The sequence below is a fragment of the Gallinula chloropus genome (genome assembly GCF_964237585.1).
Source record: "Gallinula chloropus genome assembly, chromosome: 4".
Taxonomy (NCBI): Eukaryota; Metazoa; Chordata; class Aves; order Gruiformes; family Rallidae; genus Gallinula; species Gallinula chloropus.
In genome coordinates this window covers 50898077-50917210 of record NC_140088.1, presented here as the reverse complement: position 1 = coordinate 50917210, position 19134 = coordinate 50898077, and the positions used below count along the sequence as shown (strand labels likewise).

Below are 19134 nucleotides of genomic sequence, written 5' to 3'. Positions count from 1 at the left end.
AAATCGAAACAGACTAGACCTTTATACTTCTTTGTAAGGTAGAACATCACCACAATCCATTTTGCCACAAAAAAAATTGTTATCATGTAAAGTTATTGTTTCATTGTATCCCACACATACACACACACACAAAATTAATTCACTTTCAGGACCCTCACATGTTACTTTTTTCTTTCCTTCAAGATCAGGCTATACTTTGTGAAGGGATGAATGAGGTGCTGCTGCTGAACTGATGGAATGGGGATGTGAATACAACCAAACCTACCAGCCTATTTGGATGTGACCACACCATGGATGAGGACAGGACTTTAAATGACTTATTCTCCTGTTCCATATAGGAAGAGTTGTCCTAGTAAAAACAGCTTTAGCTTGTGTGTCTACAACAGATGACTGAGCAGTCTCTGCACATACAGAAAGTTACTATATCAGGGCATCAGGACCATCTGGCTGAGAAAATACCTGGTTCATTTTCACTCCCTCATCTTTGATGAGGTGGGAGAGCTCTTATGTCCTACCTTCCTTCTCAATTTGTTCCTTCAGCAAAACTATAGTTCTTTCACTCCATATTATATGAGGCAGGTAGAAAAAACAAGTGATTATTAAAAGCCAAAGGGTCAAAAACTTGCCAAAAACAAGGACCCTTGGTACATTTCTGCCTCATCAGATACTAACTTTAGTCACCTTTTTCTAGTTCCTAAAATTCTAATTCTGCAAACATTCAAATATATGCTTAGCCTTACCTTTAAGCTAATGCCTAAGTGATCCCAGTGTTGGAAACAAATGCCATCTTTGCCTTATGGGAAAAGAAAACAGTTATAAAAGTTTAAGTGTGGACTGAAGGAGTTTCAGCAAACATACTCAAGTTCCAGGTTAAGATCTTCTGTATCGTTATTTGTAGGAGAATAAGACCCACATGAATAAAAAAAAAACCCACCACAAAAAAAGAACAGTACTAATTAAAATAATTTATTTTAAAATATAATCAGTGTCTCAGAAGGTTTGTGGTTCCAATTTCTATTTTTCCTTTCCCAGGAACTTAGACTATTTGTGTTCTGTGACAGCATTGCCGGCAGACCACGTCAAAATATGCCTTTGTTGTGGAAATGCGTCTGCCTAAGCAGTCTCTTTATTTGTGATGTGGCACCTTCTGTGAAATGCGCTCTAATTTCACAGGCAAAACAAAGACAGAACAGACTCCTGTTGTCTACAAAACCTGTAAAGGATATTGTACAAATCCTGCAAGTGACTTAGGACCTTCAGTGGTGGCTTCCTTCCTTTTCTTGCTCTGCCTGCTAGAAATAAAAGCAACCCAAACAAAGAAAACTCAAGACTTCCCTTTCAGTCCCAATTCTGAAATCTCTTAAGACACAGCAGGGTTGCACAACTGTAGAAAACAGGAGAATTTTGTCCTCTGGGCCTAGAGCAATTATGGCTATTTTACTTTGTTCCCATCACTATTACAAATGCTCTTGTTTGGGACGCACAAAGGAGAAAGAGGTTTCAATAAGAAGGCATCGCTCCTCTCTAGGCGCTACGCTAGCCCTAATTGCAGAGAGGAGCACAACCTACTTCCACTTCACACCAAACCTTCGCATTCCTCCAGACCTTGACAACACTTTCTGGAGAGCAGGCACATGCCATAAAACATCTCCCAGATGGTGTGGGGTCTACCTTCTGAGAGCAAAACACACGAACAACCCTCATATCTTCCAAATAGCAAAAGCGTATTATTTAGCGCGCGCTAGTACTGCTGAACCTACCTAAGACATACCTTTCATTCAAGGAATGAAGTGTTTATCCTGCTCTCTGTTGCACAGAACCAAACCATTATTTAAGAGCGATATCCTCTCTAGCCAATGTTTCTGGGTGAAGAGTGAGGCTTGCACTCTAGCTTGCCTGGGAAACGCATTGTTCCTGAGAACACAGGCTGGGAAGCTCAGAAGAGCACAAGGAATAAGAATCGATAGGGAAATCTAGGGTGAAGCCAGTTACGTTTCCTCACACCCACTCAAATGGCATCGTTAGTGCACGAAGTCAACACAGAAGTTCAGATATCAAATCAAAATGGTACTTAAGCACTAAAACAGGTATTTAAAGACTTTAACACACTTCAGTATTAAATGCATGAAAGAATGGTGTTCCAATTGAACTTAAAAAAAGGAGAATGTTGTAAGCAACCAGAGAGCACTTACATTCCTTAATAAAACTAAAATAAATGGCCATTTTATAAGTGCAGTAACATGTTCCAAGGTGCGTGTGTGCCAATTACACACACCTCATATGTTGACTGATGAACACACACACACCCTGGCATGTGTTCTTGCTTACATATCTCACGTGCCTCCCTGTTAAGTAATGGAATAAGACTTGCCTTGCAAACTGGCTAATGCTGCCACTTCTCACTCAGTGACTTCTGCAAAAAACATTCACTGCTAAGAAAAACAACCTCTGTAACAGAGTGAAGACTTTTGCAGTCTTAGGTACGCTCTCTCTCTGTCTGCAATACCCAACTCTTTGATAGCCTGCATGCTCTGTACCACTGTCAGACGTGGTTTCCATGTGTTCTGCTCCAGACTGGGGTGGCATTCAGCATTCTTCTGCATGCATTGCTGCCTATCGTAAAGGCATGGTCTTCCTTCCATATTGCTTTTTCCGCACCAGCTAGTTACTCTCCATAACTACCTGTTTCACTAATTTCTCCCTTTAAAAAAAAAAAGGGTGTCCTCATGCTCTCCACACTGTGACAAGGTATACCATGGTGTGCAGATGGCCTCCTTTTAGCATTGTTTTTTTCAATTTATTTTAATTTAATTTTGTTTTATTTTTACTGTCTAGTGTATAATAGCAGTAACAGAAAGGCATGCTTTGTAGAAAATTAACTTCTCAGCCTGCTGGAAGCCAATCTATTTTTTTTTTTTTAAATTTTTTTTAGTCACAGGATTTAATTCCATATAGATATCAACACCACAACCAGCAGCTCACCTATTGTGGCTGTTTCTGACAAGACATAGCAAAGCCAGTGCCATGCTTTGCTTATTCTTCCCTCTTTCTTTATTGAGAACCAATGTACAAGAGGAATTCAAATTCTCTTAAGCTCATTATATTGTGTGTGATGCTTTATCTCTCATGCCTCTGTTTTCATTAAGTGTCCAACTGTGCTTGTTGGGATCCGTCTATAGATAACAGCATGCACTGGCAGGGCTGAGACCTTTCCTATGTTACCTCTCTATTGCGACACAATACAGACCCCTTCATCTTGCCTATTCCTCCAGTCTGCATCCCCTTTATGAGGTCTGATACCAAAGAAATTATGTAATACAGGAGATATGATTCCTGATGATACAGTTATTCCAAGCAACAAGGATTAAAACTAAGGGTAAGGAAATGAACAGTCCAAGACTCTCAGGAGCCTTAGCTACTGGATAATCCTCAATCTAAGTAAATGCAAAGCAATGAACATGGGAAATTCAATCCTTCCTTCATATATAAAAGGATAGGTTGTGAGATGAATCATTACCACTTCTAGTTTTTAACAGACAGTGATGAAAACTTTAACTCAGTTCTTGGCAGCAGTCAAAAAAGCAAAACACACATTAAAAATAAAGAACTGCTAATGAAAGAGTAAAGACCAAAGCAGAAAGCATCATTATGCACACATACAAACCCATGTTGCACCCACGCCTTGGATACTGTAGGCAGTCCCGGTCCCTTTCTCTCAGAAAGGCTACAATAGAGACGGAAAAGGTTCAGAGAAGGACAGCGAGGATGACCAAAGGCATAAAACAGGTTTTGCTTAAGGCTTAACAGCTGGCTTTCCTTTCATTCTGCATAGGACCACCTTGTTCACCTTCTCCAGTTATTCAGAAATTGACTACTTTAAAAAAAAGATAAAGAAAACATTATATAGCTTCGTGGCAAGGTAGAAGGGGAAAGGTGAAGTTTCAGGTTTGCACATCAGTTGTACCAGCTGCTTCCCCAGAAATAAAGCACAGAGATGTATGGAATGGGATACAAAGGCATGGTCTGGCATGAAAAGCATCATTATTGTTTATTTCCTATGAGAATGTGAAAAACTATCACCATCTCTGTTCCGAAACAGGTTCTAAAATGCCCATTAAATTCTTTTGGTTATTGGCTTGCCCATAAAATATGAATAAGGAAGCCACGGTGAAGTTTCATCTCTTCAATCCATGAAGTAATGGTTACTTAAATTGCCTTCCCTTCCCTTAGCAGTGCTGTAGAAGGTACAACTGCAGGCAATGGTATTTGTACACAGGCCATAACGCCTAAGACAGCACCAGCTACAGCCCTCTGCATAAACAGTCCAGTGTTTCACCTAGTTTCTTTACTTCTATTTACCTTTGTACTCCGTTACCTCTCTGTCTCTGCAACTTCACCTGAGAAAAGTGAAACAACAGTTTCCAAAGCAAAACTCCCCATGCAGGAGATAAAGCAGACAGGGAGTGGAGAAGAGAGAAGAAACACAAGGGTATAAGGATGGAAATGATTTGTTACAGAGAGGTACAGCTGTTGATGTGAGGTTACAGGGAAAAGACGCCAACAGTAGGAGCATAACTTGAATGTACATAATTAATTTCATAAGATACTCTTCTATTTTTCTAAAATAATTTTTGTTACATTTATGTTGGAATTATAACTGTGGATGAAGTTATTAATGGGGAAATGGAACACACATCCTATCTGAAGTAGTGGTGAGTAAAACCAAAGCAGCACATCTGTAGATTTAAAAGAGTAATACGAAGCAAGAATTGGAGGTATCAAGTGATCATCAAAATAAAAGCAGAGTTCCCAAAATCACTTTTCTAGCACCTGACAGGGAACAGTCAATTCAAGAAGATGCTGTTTGCAGCAATCAGGATATTATAAAATCCTAGAATCTCCTGAGTTGGAAGGAACCCATGAAGATTATTGAGTTCAACTCCTGGCTCCACAAAGGGCCAGCCAAGTCAGAATATGGGACTGAGGGCATCTCCCAGACGCTTCTTGCCCTCAGCCCAGCTCAGTGCTGTGCCCACTTCCCTGGGGAGCCTCTTCCAATGACGCAACACCCTCTCAGTGAAGAGCCTCTTCCTAATATCCAACCTAAACCTCCCCTGCCGCAGCTTCATACCATTCCCTTAGGTTCCATCACTGGTCACCAAAGAGAGGAGATTGGCGCTGCCCCTTCACTCTCCCTCGTCAGGAAGTTACAGACTGCAGTGAGGACTACCCTCAACCTCCTCTTCTCCAGGCTGAAAAAACCAAGGGCCTCTCCTTGTAAGGCTTTCCTCTCCAGACCCTTCTCCATCCTAACTGCCCTACTCTAGACACTCTCCAACAGTTTTGTGTCCCTCTTGTAGTGTGGAGCCCAAAACTGCACCCAGGACTCAAGGGGAGGCCACACCAGCGCAATGTAGAGCAGGACGATCCCCTCCCTGCACCAGCTGGCCATGCTGTGCTTGATGCACCCCAGTACAGGGTTGACCCTCCTGGCTGCCTGGGCACACTGCTGGCTCATGGTTACCTTGCTGCTGACCAAGACCCCCAAATGCCTCTTAGCACAGCTAGCCTCCAGCATCTGATCCCCCAAGTCTGTACGTGGAGCCAGGGGCTGCCCCTTCCCAGGAGCAGAATTGGGCACTTGCCCTTGTTAAAGTTCATGCTGTTGGCAACTGCCCCACTCTCTGATCTGTCCAGGTCTCCCTGCAAGGCTTCTCCACCCTCAATGGAGTCAACAGCTCCTCCCAATTTGGTGTCATCTGCAAATTTACTTAAGACAACCTCTAGTCCCATGTCCAGGGTGTTGACGAAAATATTAAAAAGAACTGGACCTACAATGGAACCCCGGGGAACCCCACTAGTGACTGTACAAAGCAGAATTAAGGTAGGGCTTTTTCAAGATCTTTTCTGTACATCTGGGAGAGGCTTCTTGTTAGCACAAAGCCTAATTTGCCACGGAGGGACTACAGCTACTTTTGAAAGAGAGGAAGGAGTAGGAACACCCTGTTGAATGCAACTCCTTAGCTAAGTAAGAACATCTAACAGACAACCCCTCAAGAGGAACAGTCACTTCAGATTTTCAGAACTGCTGAGTGGAGTCCTACTGGCACCACTCAAAATACCTATTTGACTTTCAGAACCTTCTTTCTAGGCTTCAAACACCTTGTGGTCTATGCTGTTTGCAGATTATCCCAAAACTCTAGCAAACCATCTTGATTCTGAGTCAACTCTTACAGCTGTACATACACCAAATCATACGGAGCTTCAAGCAAGCTTTTCCTATTAAATTACGTCGTTGGCATATGCAACCCTGAGGTACTCCAGTGACCTGAATAGTCATCCACCAAGTTTCCCCTGTTCATAAGAGATGTTATTGTTGTTCATAAGAGATGTCAATGTCTCATTTGGACATGAAGAAAGCCCTAGCTTTAGCTCCTGCATGTATGAGTAACAATCCTCCCACATACCTTATGAAAATGATATACGACGAATCAACGACCCCCATGTTGTTCCCTTTTCTCTTATGCTATGTTATTACAGTCCTGCCTTCATTTAGCTTGATGTTAATTACATTTTTTTAAATAACTATGATCTTGCAGAAAGAACCTGTTTTTCCTGAACAAACCTATTATCTTTCATGTACTGCACATGAATGGTATTTCTACTGAAGCAGTCTGTACATCACACGTGTGAGACATCCAGCTTTCATCACTGAAGGAGCAAGCAAAACCTAACAGAGGCAACTAGTGGAAATTCTGCCTATGATGTTCTAATTTTCCATCTCCCAACAGAGATTTCACAAACAAAATAAATGGTCCGAATCAACTGAGTGGACTAATGATAGCATCTAATATCCATAAAGATCCTTAAGCAAAAGATGACTGATATGCTTACTAAGAAACAAGTGCAAGTCAGCTAATCCTTACATTTAATTGCTCTTTAGAACACTTTACTAATGAGAGAGCTTGATCATATTCCAACTTGCTCATTGTAAGACTTTCACCAGGACTCCCATTTTTACTGAAACAGCTTCCACCCTTTTAGGGGAGAGATAAGTATCAACACTTAATATAGAAGTCACTCAACATTTTACATTACAAGATAATGCATTTAGTAGCTTATGCTATTTCTGAGCTTTGACCTTCTTGTCCTTTCCAAGCTGGCTGCCTGCCTTGGACTGATTTGTTTTGTAAGGTTCCAGTCAAAACATTTCAGCTGTTGCATGAGAAGGAGACCAGGAAATAATGTCACTTTATTTACAATTTTTAAAACTTAACAAAAATAAAACTATTTCACCCTAACCTTTGGAGGAAAGTCTTGAGATCTGACCACATTAGAAAAACTTGAAACATCTCAATTTGAAAAAGCTTTGTGAGGTTTCCTGACATTTATTAGACACGTTTTCCAAGTGCTGACCACTCACAGACTGATCCTACCAAGGCTCAGGGAGTCTGGAGGCCATGCTCAATCCAGGCTCCCAAAATGCTGGAAGGAAAAACACCTCTCCCTGAATCTAGTCAAACAGGAGGAGGACCAGGAGGACACCAGAACTGACTCTACATAAAAAAAAACCTGATATGAGAAGTGAATACATTGAAAATCTGGAGTCTGGACACTGGGGCAAAACTGACGCTCATTAAGGAAGGAGCCTAGACGTTGAAGCCTGGAAGGAAGAAGAGGATTAAGGGAATCCTGACTGATCATAGATGCACCCGATGAGAAGTACAAACACGGGGGAAAAAAAGTTGACATCGATTGAGCAAAAAGACAAGAAGCCAGAATCAAACTGAGATTAGATTAATAGTCTACTGAAGATTATGAAGTAGAGATCAGTCTACTCAGTAGACATCAGCAATACAGATCAAGACAATATTGCATAAAGAGAGAGCAGGCAAATCAAAGAGGAAGAAACATCAAGGAAAGAATATTAGGAAGGAGTTACGCTGATGGAAAGTTGGAAGAAAAGTTAGTACTGAAAAAGCAATTCATCTACCCATTCTTATGTTGTCAGAAAATATCCTGGCTAACAGTTAACTAAGTCCCATTGTTGCATAACAGACCCCAAAGAACAGCCAAGGAGTTTAATATTGTTTTCAATTTACCTATATCAAAGGAGAAAGATTTCCAAGGCAGAGCTAGAGGGTTCCAGACTGCTGATAACCGTGAAGATCTCAGTATGACACCACATGATGGACTCTGGATACTCCATCCCAGAAGCTAGTAACTGTTCATCTGATTTTTAAACAGCATAAATCAAAGCCCTCAAAAATAAGGAAATGTGAATATTAATGTAATTAAAGTAGAGGCGATCATAATGACTTGTAAAAATAATTTTCTAAATTAATGTAATTTAATTAATCATGCACAATGAATACCACTTTAATTAATGTAATTAAAGATTGCATTAGGCTGTACATACATAGAAAAGAATGAAGATTGTACCTGTAATTTTACCTATGGCAGTTCATAACTCAGGGGTGCTCCGCAAACACAACATGTGCTGTAACACTGATTTAATACAGCATACCCAAAAAGCTACAGACACACTGGGTATTCTGCACTCGCAAAGAAGAAAGCTGGGCATAAGACCAACTGCAAAGCAAGTCCTAAATGTGTCCATGGCTGTAGCCCAAGCACCACAATTGCAGCCGTTCCTATAGCTTCTGTAGCTCACAGTATTACACTAACATCTTTTTCAGCATCGCTCCCATAAATGTTTAAAAACCCAAGACTTTTTGGAGTGTCTCTTCCTTAACTGTTATCACTACCCTAATGAAGCTTATTAAATACAAGACTCGTGCCATCCAACAGGCTGCCCAGGGAGGGGATTGAGTCACTATCCCTGGATGTGTTTAAAAAAAAAAAAAGGGGGTAGATGAGGTACTTAGGGATATGGTTTAGCATAGGACAGGAATGGTTGGACTTGATCCTAAAGGTCTTCTGCAACCTAGTGATTCTGTGATGATTGAATTTATACCTGGTCTCCACACACTGCACCTCATTTTTAGAGCTATGATTCATTGAATCCCCTACATTCCCAAGTCATCTTACAAATACAGTGCCATTTCCATGTTACTGTTAAACAAACAGTAAACCCCAACCAATCAACCCAAAGCACCCCACCTGGTATCACAGTCACACTCACTGAATTGAAGGCTAGTCTTTGCAGAGCAAACAGGAATCTGACAGCCTTTTGAATTTCCTACCTTGTTGATAATCTGGAGGCTTTCTAACATGCTGTGTTCCTTATCTGGACTTTGTGAGTCTATGAGGTACGAATAAGAACACACTTTGGCCCTTGTCCTTTCCCTTCCCATCTTTGAACTTTTCCAAATAAAATGAACACATTTGAATACCTTCAAGTAAGTTTTCTGGCGTGTGGTGCAAAGAAGTTTGTGGAAGTATCAATGATGCTAAAATACAGGACTGAGTCAACGTGAGGAATGCTTTCCATTATAAAGGGTAAGAGGAGGCATATTTACTTTTCTGTTCCATTTGAAGTAAAACTATTACATGTTTTTACATACATTGTTTGGATGTATGTTTTCACAGACAAAATAAAGCCAACTTATCCAGGCTCTACAGTCTATCTGTTAAAGGTGAAAATATGCAGCCCAACAAGTTTTCCCTCCAACCCTTCTTTTCAGGCAAGCAATAAATCTTGAGTGAAAAAGTCACCATGCTCTTCAGCTGTCACCACTGAGATTTTGTTTTTTAAAACTGCAGCAGCCTTAAGGCTGATTTACTACTCAGCCCTCCACGCTCTGACAATCGAATAGTTGGAAACAAAAATCACTTTCGCACACCTGGAAATATTTTATTTGCTGCACTCATGAGAAAACAGAGTTTTCAACAGAGTAGGGGGGGGGGGGGGGGGAGGGTGGACAAGGGATAGAATACAAGACAGGGGATTCAGGTGAATCAAAACCTACCCCTCAACTTAAAGAGAAACTTCATGCATATGCACATGAGCAGATAAACTACCTCTGCGTTCAGAGCAGGCAGGCTTTTTAGGGACTGGGGGTTCACTACGCAATCCAGCCTCAAATCATCAACTTGGAAGTCTTGACCAGTAAAAAACAGTGCTGATATTAATAAAAGCAGCATTAGACCTTTGAGAAACAGCTACTTTCCAGAGCACCTCTTTGCCCTAGTCAGAGTTGCAAGTTTAACGAGATTAAGGGTAAAAACCCAAACACATACCAGAGAAAACAAATTGATGGAAAACATGATTGTGCCAAGATTGCAAAACTATTTTAGAATTTCAGATCCTCATGTAGCTTGATATCATTTTCCCCTAAGGCTTAATTTTCTGAAAATTTATTATATGCTCCAGAACAATCTTGTCTTCAAAAGAAATCCTACATCTTCTGCTATTTCAAAGAACCACACTTGCACATGGGCAAAACGATGTAAGTGCTCTAGGTGCTGGCTGACTGAAAAGGAGACCCCCAAAAGTCTCGGTCTCTGTTTTTAATCCCAGAGCTTTACATGAATACAAGGAGTGTCCTTGACAAGCAGAGAGGTATTTCAGCATTTAACGGAAAAAGAAAATTAAGTAACTGATGGTTCAGCAGTGTGGAGAGACATGGCAATTGCCTTTACATACTTTGATTCCTACTCTGAAATACTTTCCCACCTGTTCTATTCTCACAATGCCTACAAAGCCCATCTGCAAATGAAGACTGATTTCAGTATTAGGGTAATCTGGGCAAGCAGTTTAGCCTATGATCTGGCTGGTGGACATTCGAGCTCTCATCCTTAGGCCAAATCCAACACAGAACACTAGATATTTACATTTCCAGGGTCCTGAACTGCATAGGTGGGACCTTCTTTCAAGCACAGCTTGATTAGGGAATTTCCCACCTGAGCACTAGGGACAGGAGAAAAAAAAAATAAAATCAAAGTTCTCTTTCACAATTCCACATACAACTCCATCTCTGTTCAGGTACCTGAAGCAGCAGGGAGTAGCGAGATGGGTTGTGGAGAAGACAGAACCAGGCACAAGTTACAGCAAGCTAGACTGCTAGACATAAGGGAAAAGTCTTCTTGATGAAGGTGGTCAAACAGCATATGCCCAGAGGCTGTGGAATCTCCATCCTTGGAGAAACTCACAGTGAAAGAAGGACAAGCCTCGAGCACCCTCACCTAACACTGAAGTTGGCCCTGCGCAAACAGGAGCGCAGGAGACCCCCAGTGGCCCCCTTCCAACCTGGAGTATTTTACGATCTTTGATCAAACCAGGGGGTGGAGAGGTGTCACACAGGGAGATGCAGCACACAACTGATGGATTATGCAGTTTGTAACTCTACATTCCTACCCTGCATCTGGGAAAAATGAAACCCTACCAAGTCAAAGCTGTAGTACAGGAAGAACCTTTAGTAAGATATACGTGACCAAAATGGAAATCAGAAATGAGCAAATATGTAAATAAGGAAAGAAATTACCTGGCAGTGAATTCAGTTTGTGCCACTGCATCTGACCGCTAAATATACTTGTAGCATCACCTGCTCTGTAACAGCACATACACATTTCCAGACAATAACGAATTTATAGACAAGCTTCTTTCCTATTCCTTTTAACTTCTAAAACTGAAAACCTACATATTTGAATTTATTCCATAAGCCTTCAGAAAGACAGAACTTTGATGTTTTTAAAGAGGAAAGATTATTTACTTTTGCTGCAGGCAAGAAATTGTAATTTCTTCACTGATTCAGCCAAATGGCTCTATCATGCATTTTTTTTCATTTCCATCAAAACAAGCCACTTTAAATTAAGGTTGTCCTGTAACTATACAGTAATCAACCTTCTGAGGGCTAGATGAACTCCATGAACCTCCATTTGACTTCTCTGCTTGAAAGAATTCTCCAAATCCAAATGAATCATAGAACATCCTCAGTTGGAAGGGACCCAGAAGGAACATTGAGTCCAACCCCCAACTCCACAGGACCAGATGCCAACATCCAACACCTTTTGCAAAGGTCCAATTCAATACATTTTTATCTTTGCTGTTGTTAAGCTTTGTTTGGCTTTATTTTCCTTAATTCTCGTTGTCATTTTCACCTATACTTCTACCTAGATTTGTTTGCCATATCCCCACCCACCTCACCTGTATCATCCAAATTCAGTAGAATTGGAATGACATTTATTGCCTACCTCCTGCCAATGCAAGCATCTTCTGCTGCCTTACAAAAGCAGTGGCCACCTTACAGCAGAATGCAAGTAAGCGATGAGGAAAGGGAGTTTCATTCCCTTTTCTCAAGCTTGGCAGTTGCTAGGAAGAATACAGGCTGCAGTCTTTTCTCTGTTTTGTTCACATAAGCAGAACAGACAACTCAGTAGTATCCATATCCACATGGTTCTTTAAAACAAGGTGAAATTAAACTCAGTGGTTAATACACTGATAACCACAGAGATTATCTAAGGAACAGCAAAACTTGAAAGTGGGCAAGAAGAGGAAGAAAACGAGGGGAGGGCTAGGGAGCAGGAAGGTTTTAAAAAGCAAAATAAATATGCAAAAGGAAGCAGCAAAACTCCTCTGTGCTGGCACAATACACAGAACACATGTTCTTATAGCAGCACGCATGATGCTTCAAAGCCCTCCTGTGCTAACAAAGCTTTCGTAAGGATTCAGCTCTTCAGTATTCACTGCACCAGGATAAATTCTTGTTTAAGCTATACTGAAGCCCACAAACACGGGACAAAATCCAGACCATCATCAATCTAGAGACAATGGGCAACACTGACAGCACAGCATCTCATTAATCTTCATTTGTCCTATCACATCCTGTCATTCTTATGCAAATAGCATATTTGAGGATACATCTTTTCTGCACCCCCTGATAAGAAGCAAGGCTGTCAGGAGTATCAGGATGTCATTCTATACCACAGGCCATCACTTCACTCAGCGCCTTGTGTTCTACATCACAGCTAATGTGTCTGACATTCAAACCTGACCCAGCAGGAGGTAAAGCTATCTGAGTCTACAGGAACATCACATCTTGCTTCCTGTGCTAAAACATTCACCCAGGTTCCTGGGGATCTGACAGTCTCTCTCTTCCTCCCTTTCACTCTTGTTAATGGAGACTGAAACACTGCTTAAGGAGGAGGGCTGGAGGGGGGAAGATATCTGCATGGGGAGGTAACGATAGCAGTTCAGCCTTCTCACCCAAGAAAAAAGCCCAGTACTAAAAGGGTGGGAAAACAGGATGCGCTGAAAAAGGAGAAAAAGGACTCAAATCCTTATGAGCTGGTCTAGGGTTTCTTCCATGGAAACATGTCAGACCGCATCGCGAAGCTTGTCCACCTGTACAGAATCACAGAACCGTAGGGGTTGGAAGGGACCTCCAGAGATCATCGGGTCCAACCCCCCTGCCAAAGCAGGGTCCCTAGGACAGGTCACACAGGGAGGCATCCAGACGGGTCTTGAATATCTCCAGAGAAGGAGACTCCACACCCCCCCGGGCAGCCTGTCCCAGGGTTCTGTCACCCTTATTGTGACAGAGTAGCATTCAAAGCATTTAACGCGAGATTCATGGGGATCCCTCTTGTTAGGCCAAATGATGCATGGGAAAACAGAGACAAGGTTTGAATGGTAAGCAGCTCCATAAAGCTACTGCAAAGTATTTTAGGTATGAAAAAAATCACTCCTGAGTGGGTAAATCGCCAAAAATGAAAAGCACTTTTGCAATTACTGCTCATCAATTCTACTTATAGAATGAAGAATAAGAGGGAAGATTTTACTTCTATTACTCACTCAAAACGTTTTGTTTCTGTATCATTTTCAAAGAATGTACGGAACATCTCGTTCCAGAATATTTCCCTTCCAAGAAATATCCCTTTCTGTATCATACATAACTGCAAACAGTACGTGCTGGGTTTGTTTTCTTCTGAAAACTTGAAACTATCTCAAAGTATTTCCAGCATCACATGAATGGGATGCAAAGTAGCTAAGTGCTACAAACACAGGACAGAACTTAAGGCTGGAGTAATATTTCATGCTATCATTGAACTTTATAAATGAAGATGTCGAATGGATTATTACCAATTTGGTAAGCATGTAAGACCACATTTACACTGCGTGCAATCCTCCAACATTTCCCAGTTTAAAAAGCTAAAGACAGTCGCACAAAGTATATCAGACATCATAAAAACTAAAATACAAGAAAACAGCATTAACTGTAGGTCCAAGAGTAACCCAGCAAAAAGGAGAATGCCAGAGAACTGAATTCCCAGATGGAGATGGGGATAAGGCACATTGTGGAGCAGACTCAGAAGGAAATTTCCTTTCTGTTCAACAAACAGAACAAAAATTCATATTCAGCTTATTTCTGCCCCCAAAGGATAGCCACCAAAGAAAACTGAAATCCATTTGACAGAAGTGGAATCGCGAACATTTCAATTTTGCACAAGCATATTTTTTCACTGATAAGTTTCATTGTCTTCTACTGAGAAGCCTTTGCTAGCTCTACTTCAGCACAGCAGGCACACAGACAGTGACTAAGCAAGCCCTGACTACATCTTTGTCAGGACACCATGAGCTGTGTGACTTCCTTCAGTTCAAAAGGGAAAAGGCTGTGTGCTGGAGCCAAAATACAAGGGGTTTTATTCCCCCTCAAGACTTCATGAAAGTGAAATGTTGTGGGAATAAGCACATTACCAACACTAAAAAATGTATCTTAAAGGAAATAACTTCAGGCTGGCCCGCCTACTGTGTTTAGCTGTGAGAACACAATTGAAGACAATTTCTATGTGGATTTTCTAGAGGGCTGCTGGGCTGGTTAAGTGTTCGGAAGTTTTCTGCAGTAGAAGTTACAACCTTCCTGTTTTTAAAAGCTTGAAATGTTTCTGTCGCTCCAGCGGAGCTCCTGCAGGATCCAAAGAGAAACTGCACTGTTTACAGTTGGAAACCCTATTGCTGGCAGTGGGCTAATGGCACAGAGGAGATATTTAATCTTTTGAAAGGAAGTAACTAATGAAACCAACAAACTCCACCGAACTCCTGCATAAACAAACACAACAGAAGCGAAAACCACAGAAGTAGTTTGACAGAAATGTTGTTGCACAAGTTCAGTGAGCTTGATTTAAGGAAAATCTCTTCTAGGAAACAGATACTTAAGGCTATCACAAAACATTTTGTTCCTGTTAAAAATGCTGTGGAGGGAAAACAAGAAGTGATGTGTATATAATCCTTCCCTTTGCCTTGTCTTCATTTTCAGACTTCTAATCTTAAGCATTATAGTGACTACGCAACAGTTGGGAGAGTAAAAGAGAACGGAATTGTAACAAAATCTGGTCTTCTCAAGAGAACAGGATATACAACAGTGCATCTATTAGTACCTTGTCTATCATGTCTGGTCTGTTTGTAGCCGCCAAAATTGTCACGTCCTTCAGCTGCTCTATCCCATCCATTTCTGTTAACAACTGAGCCAAGACACGGTCTGCTACATTTCCAGCACCAGAAGAGCTGATTTAAAGGAAAGGGAAAAAAAAATAAAGTCACAGCATTAGCTTTCCCTTCCTAGAAAACTGGAGAAAAACAGAGATACACTCTTCCTTTCAATTTACACGGATCCATCGTTTTATCTTAATTCTTTGTGATTTTTATTTTCACCTTCAATCCCTGAAATGGTATCAGACAAACAAAGTAAGTAAAAGCAAATCAGAGAATTCATCCATCAAAAGATTTCTTGGTATCTGGTAAAGCAACTAAGGGGTTTGGGTTTTTTACTTACTACCCTGCTACGAACAGTTGTAAAGAGTTTAACACAACATGGATGTCTGGAATAAACATTTTGAAGATAACAAAATTCACACAGCCTCTTTAGTAGTCAAACTTTCCTTTTTAGCACCATCCAAATGAACGTGTGCACCACCTTCTGCAGTATAAAACATTGGGTAGTTATGTATTTTGCAAACTCGTTCTACAATGTTTTGTTCTCCCCATTGATTGTTGACTAGCTGCCTTCATAATAGAAGAGTCAGTCCTTTAACTCAGTTGATTTTCCAGACACCAGGGAAAAAAACAAACCAAGGCTGAGAAATGGAAAACTCCAGTTCTGAAGTCACCAATATGCGAAAAACCAAAACAGACAAGGCATAAACTATCATTTATTGTTTTAGCTTGCAATTAACTCTGGTAACCTTGAAGTTTACAGAAAATTTGCTCAAATTGCTTAATAAATTGTAACAAAATGCATTATAGAACTGTTATTCCTGTTCTCCTAGTATTTTGGAAAGAATAACCAAATGATGTAGCATCTTCTTCCTAGGCAGTTCTCTGATGCACAAGTACGTGTGCGCATACCTATATGTGTGCGCACGTATTCACACGTGTAACAAAGTGCAGAAAAGGAAGACACTGCATAAACCACATCAAGAGACCTAGCATATACATTGTGATAAATCTAACAGGTTTCCTGAATGGCTGTGCGCTTTAAAACGTAAAGAGGCTTTATTTCTGAAAGTGGCATGATCACATACCATGTAACTTTTGATTTTTTGAAAGGATACTAGATTTAGGAGATACCAGGAGCATCACAGATAACTCACATGTTGGCAGACACATTACGCAATGATGCATGTGTCCTTGCAGCACCCAGCTCTATATAAATAGAGGAGAGGTCGAGGCAAGCACAGGCTCGTCCCAAAGATCCCTCTGCTGAGCAGAGCCAGAGGGAACTTCATGCTAAGAAGTGAAAACAAGCCTGATATTTAAAATGAAGCTGCGTTTCTTCCTGCAATGTACGTTTTTATACTGTCATCCCATATCTACACAGGATTAAGAAAATGTTTTAATCTCAATTTTTTTTAAGTCCTTTTCCAAAAGTACTTTTAAATGTTTATACAGATACACAGACACTTATACACACAAATGCCGAACAATTATCCTGCCAAGCACGTTTCCAAAAAGAAGTATTTTATTTTAAAACAGAGCCACTGCAATTATTTCCAACAGATAGAGAATATACACATATACAATTACTACACACATATATACTGCTGCAGTGCTGCATACACCACCAGCATGCCTGCAACCAAAGAGCTTCCTAAACATCCCAGAGCCAAAGCAACAGTAATGACTCCATCACTGCTGTATAGCTATCCTCCAAATAAATCCTCTTTCTCTTCTGCATCCGGTTCTGCAATTTTCCAGTATAAAGCAGTCAACTCATCAGACCTAGTCTGGAAAATATCCGTGAGGAGCTATAATAAATGTTGGCTAGCAGAATATTTAGGTTGCTAAGAGATACTAGAGAAGGGACTTGGGTTAGCTAGTTGCCAGCTTTTCAGCTGCTGCAGCCGCTTTAGGAGATTCCCAAGCAATATCAGAGCTTTTCTAACATACCCATGGGGCACGGACCCATTGACTTATAAAGGGATGAGGATGATAAAACACTTCAGGTGTTGGACAAGAATAGTAAATGCTTTTTGAGGGACACGGAGCTTAAAGGAAATGAAAGTCACCTTTGTAACATAAGCTAGTCTTGGTGGAGATTCAGGCCTCCCATCTCGCAGAAGTTTCACAGTTACTCAAATTTATACCCAATAGACTGCACACAAAAAAACCCAGCCAAGCAAAGGGGAAAAGTAATGGCAAGACTGGGACCAAAATGCTAACATTGTATGATATAACATGAAGCTACAAGACTTTGAGGGAGAGATGACTACAACGGATATTACATCTTACCCCAATAAAAGTGTTTCTCTTACGAGTTTCAGACAGGAAAAAAAATGAAGTGTTTATTCTAAAGAACGCTCCCCCCTGTTTTGGGCAACCGGACACTGCAAAGGCTTTCATGCAATTAGGGTCTAATCAGAAAATTGCAGTTCAGAAATTACTGATGGCATAACTCCACTCAAACAATGAGGGGGGATACCAGTGCATTACTAAGGGGTTTACTATCATCTCTTTAAAGTGGATTAAAACCAGTTTTAAAGCTATGCATGTAAAAAATACCAATAACAAAAACACCATCAAATAAAGAGGTGTCAGGAACCTGCGACACCAGGAATTTCCAGTTTCAGTGCTTTTATTTACATATTTCACTAAGCTGCCACACGAAGCACCATTTTTAGCAGAGTCTACAGCAAATTAGCTTTTGGCTTAGCAGGAGAGCCTATAAAAACCAGAGGCGGACCCACGTTTACAGTGAGAGATCTCTTTACCAGCTGCTGGGAGCTGCATCAGAGCCACACCATGTGCTGCAAGAACTCCAGCGCTGCCCAAGCTGTTAATCTGAAGGGTGACACACAAATATGCATTTTTCCATTTTCCCATGATTTCCCAGCAAGGGTTTCAAATTAATGCAGGCAGCGTTCATTAAGGCTGCCCGGACTTTTGACGCAAACAGCAGCCAGAGAAACAAATTATGATTAACCCTCCAGTCCCACAGAGGCACTGCCAAAACCAACTTCCAGCCAAGGGGCCGTCTTTGCCCCCACCACCTGACCTCCAAACATTGATGTCATCATCACAACTGCATGGAAATAGTCCTCAAAAGGCATGTCCCGTTACAAACTAATTTCCTGTCAACACGTCGCTTGCAAATCCAGGCAGTGCGAATGAAGTCCCTCACATAATCCACATGGGGCCGTGTGTGCAAGAGCCATTCCTGCAACAGGAATACCTTCAACTCCAAAACAACAAAAAAAGCATGATCAAAGAGGAGTCTGGCTGCTCCAAAAAGGCCTGAGAATGTCAAGCGATCTCTTGTGTTGTCCTAATGAAATACACCAGGCTGTAGGCTATGTGTTATTTCAATCTTTCTACCAATCCCTCTTTCTTTAAAATCCTCAATGAAGGAGTTTTAAAAACAAAAAAAGGTCTTTGCTTACTTCTTCATTACTTCAGATGGGCCAGATATCCTCACACGTGCGATATCTTGCCCAGAGAGGTGGTGGATGCCCTGTCCCTGGAGATGTTCAAGGCCAAGTTGGATGGGGCCCTGGGCAACCTTGTGTAGATCCAGGCCTGGAGGTTGGTGGCCCTGCCTGTGGCAGGGGGGTTGGAAGTCTGTGATCCTTGGGGTCCAACCCCAAGGATCCTTGGCCCTTCCAACCCAGACCATTCTATGATTCTAATCCTGCAAGTGTCCTACCGGTCTCAACGTAACTGCACACGCACTTCACTTG

The 19134-nt window shown here is 41.2% G+C and overlaps 1 protein-coding gene across 1 annotated transcript in view; it reads right to left on the bottom strand.

Moving 5' to 3' along the window:
* Positions 1–19134, bottom strand: part of AFG2A (AFG2 AAA ATPase homolog A) — a 205677-nt gene that overhangs the window by 123889 nt on the left and 62654 nt on the right. Inside the window, 1 exon segment of the mRNA XM_084263783.1 lies at positions 15340–15466. Within this exon segment, the coding sequence (XP_084119909.1) occupies positions 15340–15466 (127 nt within the window).